General features: G+C 36.4%; 1 protein-coding gene across 1 annotated transcript in view; it reads left to right on the top strand.

Annotated features, from left to right (window-relative positions):
* Positions 1-496: 496 nt before the first annotated feature.
* SAMSN1 (SAM domain, SH3 domain and nuclear localization signals 1) overlaps positions 497-12,407 on the top strand; it is a 296,775-nt gene continuing 284,864 nt past the window's right edge. Inside the window, exons 1-2 of the mRNA XM_045785444.2 lie at positions 497-855; positions 1,168-1,288. Coding sequence (XP_045641400.2) covers positions 1,286-1,288 — 3 coding nt within the window. The 5' untranslated portion in view covers positions 497-855; positions 1,168-1,285. The remainder of the gene's footprint in view (positions 856-1,167; positions 1,289-12,407) is intronic.

The raw sequence follows: 12,407 nt of genomic DNA, 5'->3' as shown, positions 1-12,407 counted from the left end.
AGACTAAAGGTTTGCTCAACAGCATCTGGATTAGTTTCCTATGGCTGCCACCACAAAGTACCGGAAAATGGGGTGGCTTCAAACAGCAAAAATATATCATCTCAGGGGTCTGGAGGCTGGAAGTCTGGAAACAAGGTGTTGGCAGGGCCATGCTCCCTCTGCAACCTGTAGTGAAATCCTCCCTGGCATCTTCCTAGCTTCTGGGCTTCACTGGTGTTCTTTGGTGTTCCTTGGCTTATAGCTATATAATTTTAATTTCTGCCTTCATTGTCACAGAGTATCCTCACTATTTATGTGTACATGAATATGTATATATACATATATACTTAGTATTTTTGTCTATATATATATATATATATACATAGTCACATACACATAAATAGGGAGAAACACACATCTCTATACATACGTCTATATATAGACAAATACGAAAATTTTAGTAAATCAAGATTGTTTTCTATTAATTTAAACTCAGCTATTCCAAGCAGTATTAAAACACTGATTTGATATAGACTTATCAGATTCTCTCTATATAGGTTTACACATATGTATATATGGAAATGTAAAAATTTTCCCATGTTTTATGCTATTTCCTCTTAATAGTTCACAGTTACTAAGGCAGGCAATATTGTCATAAGATGAAGTTCTGAAATGAGGAAGGCATTTTCAGTTTATAGTCTAATATAAGTTGTTTTTCCTTCAGAGTTTAGAAAATCATCTTATTTGCTTTTTCTATAATTAAGTAAAGCTGTTGTATTAAAATCCTATTTCTCCCCCCAAACTTTCCAGCGTAATGAAAACCTCTGAGAAGTTTAAGATTTTCTCTGCCAAAAAACTGCCTGTGTTTGAATATTTGTGAGTATATACTGTCTGTGTATCCTCTGAAACACACATAGAATGTGTTTTATTATTTATTAATGAATATTTTGATTGATTAAACAGATACTCAAATTGTGCATCACTTTAAGGTTGTTGGATTTAGAATAGTATTTGGTTTCAGTGATAACATGCATCATGAAAACACTTAAAAATGTGATCTTATTTCCTTCTTGTAATCTCTCTTCAGGAAGGTAAACAGGAACTGTTAAAGACATACCCAGTGTGTCTCAGGGGCTACTTTATTGGCTCAGTCCAACTCTCAAGTGTGCTGGCATTTTTCCTTTTAAGGACAGTGAAGTCCTATCCATGAAGGCCACAGTGTCGTGCCCGGGGAAGCCACCGCCAGGAGGAAGAAAGCCATTCCCTGACCAGGTTCAATATTGCCCCCAACAGGAGCATCTCTGCAATGGTAGGTTTCCTTTACCATCCGGCAGCTTAAGAGCAGGGATGCAGTCAGTCCAGAGACAGAACTTCTGTTTTCACAAGCAAATGAACAAAACAACAAAAACATAGAAAAATCATTGTTCTCTGTCTCAACCGGAGACCCAAACAAATCCTCTCGGATTCCACTTGCAGATTCTAGCTTGACTTTCACATTCTTCCTTGATGTCCTTTTCACACGGCCATGAAGCACTCTCTGTTACAGTGAGAGCCAGCTGCAGGGACTTTCCCACCTGTCTCATGACTTTTGGAGAAGCTTGCCTTTTCATTTGGCTTTGAGCTGGGCAGGCTATGGTTTCTTAGGTTTAGCTTTGGGAAGGTGCCCCCTACTGGGCTTTGGTTGGTGGAAGAACTTGAGGACCCAGGCAGCGGAGCTGCAGTAGTTGCCCGTGAATGTAACCTGGACTTTGGAACCTCCTGGATGACACAGTTGCTTACCCATCTCGTTATCAATCTGGAAATCTAGTCAAGCGATACATTTCCAGTCCCCTGACTGTCTTATGACCAACTTGTGGGTGTCAGGCAAAGTTTAGTCCAGAAGGACTGCCATAAAGTTGTTGACTGGACCCTGTCTCAGGAAAAGTTTAGCATATCCTGGCAGCCTTCATCTCACACCACCAACTCTGAGAGGTCAAGGGTATTATGGAGAATAGTAACGTTCTTGAAACTGACTCATGAGCCGGCCTGTGAGTAACTGACTCATCCCTGGTCTCACAGAGAGGATGTCAAATGGCCCAATAGGTGCTTCCTGAGAGTCAGTGACAAGAGGGATGAGGAAGGGGTCAGTCATGTAACAGAAAGTCCAGAGAAAGGCCAAGTCAGTCCCAAAGAAACTGTCAGTCTCTCTGCACTTTTCCTACTTGTCCAAATGTTCCACTCAGCAATGGAGATAAATGTTATAGGTAATTTGTTCTGAAATCACTGTCTGTCGCTGTCACAGGGCCCAAGCTTTCCATGAGAATAATTCTGTTTCATTCATCATGCTTTCTTTTGAAAATGTAACTAAATGTAGGTGATGTCATTTCTATTGCTGTACTTACAAATGGACTTTGAGTATTTAATTGCGTATGATAGATGTTAATATTTCTGTGTTCGATGTAAGAGAGGTCATTATAGTATGCAGTGTAGTAAAATATTTGTTTTATGTTAAGAGAGAAATACTCAATCATTTTTATTTACATTCTTGTGCAGCTTGGGTCAGGCTGCCCTAAGGAGTTCTATTTTCTAAAGAATAAGACTATGGAATGACTTCATCAGAGATTCCAGTTACAGAGTGAAACAAATACAGCCTTAGGACTTCTGCTATGCATAGCACCCTTAATTTTCTAGAACAAGACAAAAAAAAAGTCATTATGAATAATTTCGAATAAAACTCTGATTTTTTATTTTATTTTTAAAGACTTCTATGAGTTTGAAATGATCAACAAAAACCTTTTGCTCTGATAAGATACAAATGACAAAAATAAATCTAATCATGATACAATTTTAAATGCAACTTTAAAGCAAGATATATATTTTTTAAAAGACTATTTTTTTTTCTTATGAACAAAGAACGGTAAGTTACTAACTTGCCTTTAGGCATTTATGTTGGTATGTGTGCATTTATTCCAATTAAAGGAATATATAATACATCAAGAATAATGATAGAAAGATAAATTATGTCTTAAATATAGGTAAGGAAAGAGATATTTCTTCCTTATTCTTTTTTTTAAGAAACAAAAAGGGTAGAGAGCAAACAGGCTTTCAGTTATGAAAGGAGTAAGTCACAGAATGACAGGCAGAAGAGCAGAAGGAGTACAGTCAGTGGTTGTAATAGTGTTGTATGGTGACACACGGCAGCCACACTTGTGATAAGCACAGCATAATGTACAGAGTTGTCGAATCACCGTGTTGCACACCTGAAACTAATGTCACATTGTGTGTCGACTATAGTTCAATAAATTAAAGCAAAAACAAACCCAAGTAGGGTAGACATTAGAGTGACCAGCAGGGGGCTACTTTTAGGTTTCTTTTTCTCCTTTCAATTAAGAGCTAACATTTTACTCCTTAGTTTTATAAATAAGGTATAAAGTCTAAACAAAACAACTTTTTCTTCTCTTTAGTTTACTCCTCTTTTCTATTTCCTTTCCCACCACCACCACCTGTAACATGTGATCCCTGCTGTCTGGCCACTGCCGCCTGTGACCCCACCAATTAAAATTCTATCTTTGAAAACTGCTCAGGGGAGGATTTGGATGATGGGCTTCCCACCAGATATAAATTAAAATTAAATTAAGAGCAAAGGAGCATATTCTGGTTTGATGATTTAAATGGTAGTGACAGAAACCTGGTTTCAGCCTGAACCATTTGGGAAGGACTTTCTGAAACGATGGGCTTCAATAGTAGTATAAAAGGTAATGAATGGCCATGTAATATGACATTTTAATTGTGTGTGTTTTCCCAGGAATTTGAGAGTATGTAAAAGGCCTGCAGAACTAGTAGGCAAATCCTGACCCATTTTGGAATATAGCTTCAAATCATCTTCCCGGAGTTTTTTGTTGTGTGTGAAGCCTTACCTCCTTTTTTGGGCCCATTACCTAAATGTAGGCCCAATGAGTTTAACAGTAGTGCAGAACAATTCACCAGGTAGTGAATTGGAAGGTAAAATTGTGTCATTTGTGTTATCCAAGGGAAATCTCAAGAGAAATTGAAACTGACCTCATGTAATGTTTCTTTTTTTTAATAATATTTATTTTGTTATATTAGTCACCATACAGTACATCCCCAGTTCTTGATGCAATGTTCCATGATTCATTTCATGTAATGTTTCAAATAAGAATTGGGTTCTAACAGAGGAGGTAAGCAAGATAGTTATAATAACTTTGAAGTCAGTAATTCCTGGTTCAACACACAATACATGAAATTATGTTAGGGTTTTGTTTTAAGTCAAAGAAAACGAAACTTTGACTGTGAGGATAACACAGAACAGACTGATTTAGAGTCACGTTTCCCAAACTGAGCTACATAGCAGTGGACATGGGTCACTGAAACCATAGGAGGAGCCTGCAGCCGCCCATTGTGCCAATTTACGCAGGCATTTGGAATAAAAGAAGAGGAGTGATTTAGCTGGCAAAAAAATTTTCAAATTCTCTTATGCTACCTTAATAGGGCTATGTTATGAAAGGGTATAAAATTCAAATGATTCATCTAAGATAAAATATGAACCTTCAAGAAATTTTGAACATGCAAAGGCCCGCTGTAGATTTAACCCCCACTCCCAACCCCTATCCTAGATACATGAATTAGATAAATACTTTGGAAGCCAAACTACCAGATTTCTCATCTTGGCATAATGGTTGATTGATGTCAGTTAACTTTTCATGCATCAGTACAATTGCTCCCAGCTTTTAACACAGTTGAGGAATTCTTAGAAAATTTGGATTATAGAATTGAATATTGCCTTAAACAATTCTTGTGGATAAAGGTATGAACACCACTCTCAGTGTGTTTGTTCAGTCTTGGGATCTACCTGAGAGGAAAAGAGGGAGGGGTTAGAAGCAGAGACACCACAACTACGATGAGAACGTAACTCTGATTTCTATGTGCTTACATGGCTTTGTCTTCCACCAGACCTTACTTCTCAGGGTTAGCCTTCAAAACAGGGATGAAATGTATTTTTATTACTGGGTGATTTAACCAGTGTCCAAGATTATGACTTATAAACTTGAATTTTAAGACTGTCTATGGGCATAATTGAGCCTAAAATGTAATAGGTTCCTTCTCTGGTCCTAAAAGAAGAGGTTAATAAGAATAGATTTCTGTTATCTAGTTATGGTTTGTAAGCAATTCCTGGTAATGATATTGCAATACAACTTATTTGATCCAAATTACTCCTCAGTAGCCATCAGTACAACTATCCTAAGGAAAAGATGCCCTTTGATATTATAAGGAGCACTGAAGGAAATGTGCAAAAATAAAGCCCCCTTTCTTCTAAAAAATGCTGTATCACTCTCCCCTTCTTTTATTTTTTTGCTTTTTTTATTTCTTTTTCTTCTGTGAATGGGAATAGAGAGTGTAAATTAATGTATGTAATCATGCATTTATTGAACATGACTATCTCTAGAATTTTTCTTGCCTTGTTATTATATTGTTTTGGAAAACTTTGATAGAAAAAATTAAGAGAAAAATGAATGAAAGATCGGTTAGTTGCATGGCACTAACTTTTAATTAAAATACAGCTAATCTATTTTTCAGGTGTAGACTATTCGTATCCAATTACACAAAGCCTATTGTCAATGAAAATGTAGCTGTTTTTCTTCCTTCCATCTTCCCTCTCCACCCTTGGTATATTTCCTAGTAGTTTGTCCTGGAAACCTCTTAAAAAATAAACAACTCTGTACTCAATTATATGCTGAAAAGGAGCCTTAGAGATTAATGATAAATTATTGTATTAGTGGCTCAAATTTTTTTGTGGAAAATTATTTCATGCCTTTTGGAAGCAACCTCCCATTCTGACCCTAACTCGGCTGGGAGACTTATTTTGGCCAATGGACTTAAAGCCGACGTGATACAAGTAGAGGCTTAAAACACACCTCTGCATTTCTGCTCCCTTATATGGACCTCTGCCCCTGCCATGAGAATATGCCCTGGCTATCCTGCAGGAAAGATATAAGAGGTGTCCAATGAAGGAGAGCCGAGTTTTCCCAGTGATGCCATCAAGATAGGCTAACCGCACTGACTGGTTAGCTGATAACAGATGCATGAGTGGGCCTAGCTGAGATCAGCCAACCCATTAGCTGAAAGAAAGGAATAAGTGGATTTTGTCTTCAGCCATTAAGTATGGAGCAATTCGTGTTCAGCATTAGCAGATTCCTACAGGATGTTTTGCTCTAGACTTCCATTTTAGAGGTGAGAAAACTGAGACTGGGGTTTACATTTTCTCCAGCTTTATAGAGCTCCTAAACCCCCTATGTGTTAAAATTGATGGTGTGAACTCTATTCCCACATTATGTAAAAGCCCAAATACCTAATTTGTAATAAACTATTCAATCCTTACCAGATAATAGCATAGTAAACGATGTTGCCTAGAATTGTTTTGGTCAGTATTATAGGTAAGGTTAAAGATTTTGTCGAGACTAAGCGATGTATTGCATTGCAGAAATTGTGATTTCTGTGGAGTTACTCTCTTGTGCAATGGAAAAGTTTGTTAGTGTGCTGAATTTGTAGTTGCATTTGATGCTTAAGGGGTTAACCCTGTGAAGCACGTTATAGCTGTCATCTAGAGACTGGACTGGTTTCCAGTTGATTTCAAGTTGCAATTCAAATTGCCATCTTTCATATATAACAACTACATTGTTTTAATTCTCGACTCTCAAAAAGTACTGGAAATAAAATTCTAAACTTTGGAACTGGAATAAATGTTACTCTGGAATGTATGTAAAGGTAACAGCATATGAGTTAGGGTGGTTCTTTTCAATTATAACTCAAGTTTTCAGATCTAAACTGTGAAGCATTCTACTGAATTATACTTCTCTTATGGCAATATATTTGGATTGAGAAGTATAGATTCAGAATGGTTTTTCTCTTCTGATAGTTTGATGTTTAATGCGATTTCCTTTTATTAACTGTATTCCTTATTTTCTTTAAAATTATTAATATTTTGATCGAGTATATTATTAATTATGTAATTTTTCTTCTTTTTGGTTTGGGAGGTAGGAGATGATTAATACTCCTTTCATGAATTTTTCTTTCTTCTGATACTGCCTTACCTTTAAGAACTAGGTTTTTAAAACTTATAGCACTGGAGTTGATTCACTCCGGTTTTTATTTATTTATTGAATGTGTGCCTTTGTGCTAATATTGCAGTGTCATTAGCGTACCACAATAAATCTGTATTTATGCTTTATATTAAATGTACGAATTAAGTTGATTTTCTCTAGTCTTTCTGCTAGCTTAGGTTAGTTTTTTTTGGTGTATGATAAGATTTAAAGAATTTAGAGGGAAAATATGTAAAAAAAAAATCATTCCATGAAGAAATGTGCCTAAAAGTTTAAAGACCAATGCTTTCTGTCACCAAAATTCAGAAGAGACCATATTAATATCACTGTAATTATTACATTCCTCCTAGTAAGTTATTGAGTGCTTCCAACATAAAATATGAAAAAAAACCCAAACCCTAGAATATTAGTTATCTATACAATATATACAAAATGTATAATAAATTACCCAAAACTTAATGGCTTTAAACAACATAAATTTAGTATTTCAGTTTCTGCTGGTCAGGAATCAGGAGCAACTTAACTGGGTCCTCTGTTCAGCATATCCCACAAGCTACTATTATGGTGTCATCTGGGGCTCTGGTCTAATCTTGAGGCCTAACTGAAGAAGGATCAACTTCTAAACTTAGTCATGTGGTTGCTGGCAGAATTTAATTGCTTGCAAGCTCGTGGGCAGAGGGTTTCATTTCCTCACTGACTGTTGGCCAGAGGTCAGCCTCAGTTCCTTGACACATGAGCCTCTTCAACATGGGAGCTTACTTTGTCAAAGCCAGCAAGAGAGGGAATCTGCATTCGAATCACTTAAGTGAGGTCTCAACACCTGTTATACTATTCATGAGAGCAGGTCACAAGGTCCAGCCCACATTCAAGGAGTTCACACAAGAGCATGAGATTTTATAGGTGGTAGGGATCATTGGGGGAACTTCTTAGAAGTCTGCCTAGCATAGCTAGAGCAAAGTCCAATGATCTTAAAGTTGTCTCCCTTTCATATATACATCTTTAAACTTAATTTTTCTTACCTACAGCATTTATTACATATACTGTAACATCACAGACAAATGAGATCACTGTAATACACACCAAAAAATTATATAAAATTTGCATGAAGTGGTTAAGCATTTGGTTCTAGAGTACTCTAGCAGCATTAGTGAAGATGCAGGGTGTTCAATAATGTGTTGGGGTACTGACTTCAGGTTTCATTTTTACCTGTGAGCTGTTCACGTCTATAAAAAGAGAGAGTGGGTTATATCCTTTTGTTCTGCTCCAATGTGTGTCGAATAAAATACAGAAAACAATACTGAAAAATGGAGAGCTGCTAAAGACCAGCATGATCTGCACTTGCAGCCAGTATTTCACACAATATTGGAGAAATAAATTTCTTAAATTCTCAATTGTGCATAGCTTTGCAACAGCTAGAACTATAGAAAGAGTTAATAAAGATTTTTTTATATGGCATTTAGATGTGAACAGTTTCAGATATTGAGAATTCTCTGTAATTAACTGTATAGGTTCCGATCATATAAAGAGTTGGTCATCCCAACACAAACTGGCACAGAAAAGCAGAGCAGACCCTACATTATGCAAAAGAATAAAATCTAGACCAGGCCAGGCCAGAGATGTTTCTCTTCACCTTACTTGATCAAGGTTTTTTTCGTCAACTCCCTAGTATAATGTTGAGGCAGACATTACTAATCCTCATCAAAATCCATTTCTTTCCCTCAAACTTCACAGAAAGTTAGAATTTATAGAAGTTTTTCAGTTATGCAGGATCATGTGACTTTCTGGCCAAAGGATCATAAATCCGAAGTGATATGTGTCAATTTCTAAGCCAAAGTATAGAAGAGTGGGTCTGAAATCTTCATGTACTCTCTTCCTTCCTCTGCAGCAACCAGTGATTTTCAAATGGTGGAGTCTCTGTCAATGTGAGTCCTTGACTGACCATATAAAGGAAAGCCCCTGCACAGTCCAGTGATGGACATGTGCTATGTCTAAAGTGGTAACTTTTTTTTTCATGTTAAGACCCTTTGTCTTAATGTTCTATTGTTGCCGTAGCAGATTACTCAAACTAAGAGGCTTAGAGCAATGCAATATATTATCAAATACTTCTAGAGGTCAGAGGTCTTAAAATCAATGTTTTGTTAGCATTGCATTCTTACTAGCTTATTTGGGGAAGAATCCATATCCTTGCCCTTTCCATATTCTAGAGGGCACTTACACTCCTTGCCTTGTGGTCCCATCCTCCATCTTCAAAGCTATCAGCATAACATCTTCGGATCTCTGGACTCTGTTTCTCTTTTTTTTTCTTTTTCTCTCCTTTTGTTCTCTGGTCCACCTTCACATTTCCTTGTTTGACTCTGACCCTCCTGCCTTCATATTATAAGAACTCTTGTGATTACATTGGTGCATCCAGATAATCCTGTGTAATTTTCCCAACTCAAAATCCTTAACTTAATTTGCAAAATCCCTTTTGCACATAAAGCAACATATGCATGGGTTCTGGGGGTTAGGATATGGACATATTGGAGACATTTAGCCTACCATATCTTTGAATTTAGGGGTGTATGTGTTATTGCAGCATAGCTTAGTGTATGCTGAGTAATACAGAAGCCACTGGAAGGTAATAATTACAGAACTTCATTGTGCATTAACTGTGGTATGAATATGCTTAAATTAGCTATTTAGTGGATTCAACTCGTCTCAATTTTTCTTTATCTTTATGAGGTTGCAGATTGCAGAACTTGCTTATAAAAGATAAGCACAAAATGCACCACACTAATAATTATGTATCACTTTTAGGTTTCTGGCTTCTAGAGTTTCCAGAAAAGATAAACATCAAATAACAGAAAAACAAACTTTATTCCTATTTGTGTCTTTACATTACACATTATTTATTATATAACTATATCTGAAGGAATTATAACATAACTTAGGATATTATATAAATGATCTGAAATGATAATGAAAATATGATTCTAACGCCTATTTCATGATTGCAATAACCACATTTTGTTTATTGGGTTGTTCTCCTATCTGGATAAAAAGACTTTTTAATCTGCACATGATATCTTAGCTTCACTCCCCATTGTGTAATTACTTTCAGCTGTATTATTATTTCATGTTCTATTAGGTAGAATCGTATAATATGGAAGGGCTCATTAAAATGTTTTTTTTTTGCCTGTGTGAGTAGTTATGTTCAAGACACAGGCAGATCAGGACATGTGATTAGGGTACATGCAGCAAGACTGCAAATGAAATTTTGTGGGCTCAGACCTTATCTCATAAAAGAGAGGAAGCTAATGGGTATGTGGCTTGCTTCCATTTTTATCATTTCAGCTCCAGAAGATCATTATTATATTTTTTGAAGATTTATTTATTTGAGAGAGGGAGGACGAGTCGGGGGAGGGGCCAAGGGAGTGGGAGAGAGAAAATCTCAAGCAGAATCTTTGCCAAGTGCAGAGCCTGATGAGAGGCTCAATCCCATGACCCTGAGATCATGATCTGAACCAAAACCAAGAGTCAGATGCTTAACCAACTGAGCCATCCAGGTGCCCTTCAACTCCATTGATTTATTAATTTATTTATTAATTAATCCAGCAATTCAACAAGTTATTTATTAATTAACTTATCCATTTATCCTTTCAACATTCCTTCAGTATCCACTAGGATGATACTGTAGTTTATTTATAAGGATATAGGCTTTGGAGACCGATTGACACTTAAGTTTTAATTTCAGATTCACTACTTACCAATTGCATCAACTTGGGCAAATGTGGCCCCTCTGACCCTTAGTTTTTCCATTTATAATTATGATAATAATGTCTACACTTAAGGATTATTGTGAAAATTAAAGATAATGTACATGAACACTTGGTAAATTATAGGCATTCAACAGGTGATAATAGGTTGTTGAAATAGTAGTCGTTATCTGCCAGAAACTGGGGTGCAAAGATGAAAACCACATTAACCCCTTCCTGCAAATAACTACAGAAGGAGCAAATAACCACAGTGCAGAATAGGGGTATGACCAAGCTACGTATCAGAGAAAAGGGAATGATTTAGTCTTTGGGAAGGTCATAAAAGGGTTCATATGATAGGTTACATTTGAGACAGTTAGAAGTGAGTTTGGCATCTGAGAGAAGAGACATCGGAGCAATATATGTAGTTAAAGCAAATCTGAAAAAGCAGGGAGCATACAAGAAACCTCAAGTAATTTGGTTTGTCTAGAGCATAGGACTCTCCAAAACTCCCTCCTTCACCATCTTGCTCTTTCAAGATTCAGGTGTAGCATCACTTGTCTGTGAATCTTTCCCTAATATGTGTGGCTCAGAAAAATCACCTACTCTTTCTCTCATGCTCCCACTGTAGTGAATAGATACTCCAAATACATAGTCCCTACCACTTCTTAAAACTTCTGCTTGTCTTTTCTCTCTACTAGATTGTAAATTTCCTAAGTTCGTTGACTATGCTTTATTCAACATATTTAAAAAATAAATATTAAGTAATATAACAAATATTACTTGAGTGAATGAATAAATTAATAGTAAGGCAATAGTAGGAGACTAGAAGAAGCCTGAGTGAGTTTGCTAAGCTAAGAATTTAAGATTTCTTCCTATGGGTAACAGAGAGGCATGCCAGGGAGGAGGATAAACTGAGGAGGAAAGAGTGAATTTTAGGGCATCATAATTGTTCAAGACAAAAGTTATGGGAGAATGGTGGAAATTGAGGGGAAGAGACTTATTGAAGACACATCTATAACTTAGAATGACAAATCTTGGGAGAGGAGAATATTTGGATAAATATTCCATATGAAACATGTTGAGTTTGAAGTTTCTATGGAGCTCCTCTCAAGAAGCAGTTGTAAATTTTTTATAGTAGGTAGTCAAGAGAATGGCTAGTGCTGGAGAGAAACATTGGGGAATATAGATGAAATCAAACTATAAAGATGGTTGAGATCATCAAGGAAAGTATAAGGACTGAGAAGAGAAAGTAGTCAAGCAAAGAACTACAAGGAACATCAGCATGTAGGTGGTGAAAGGAGAAAACAGCGCTAGAAGAGCAGACTTAGAACAACATAGCTAAAAGAATAAAACTCGTAGGATTTTGTGTAACTGAAGCTAAGTGAGTTTCAGGAAGGTGGAAGTCACTAAACAGAAATAAAAAAGAAAGAACATAATATTTTGAATAGCATCTCCCAAAATTAATAACTAAGAAGTTGGTGATGGCCTTTGCTGCCACATTTTCTTTCTTTCTTTTTTTTTTCTTTGTAGTTGTAAAGGTGAAGCCTAATTAAAATGTTTGAATAGAGTCTTTTTCAGAGAAGGATTCTGCATA

Source organism: Ursus americanus, chromosome 4 (genome assembly GCF_024610735.1).
Source record: "Ursus americanus isolate L20-20 chromosome 4, mUrsAme1.1.p, whole genome shotgun sequence".
Classification (NCBI taxonomy): Eukaryota; Metazoa; Chordata; class Mammalia; order Carnivora; family Ursidae; genus Ursus; species Ursus americanus.
Note: the sequence above shows the minus strand (reverse complement) of the source record. Positions and strands in the feature narration are given on the sequence as shown.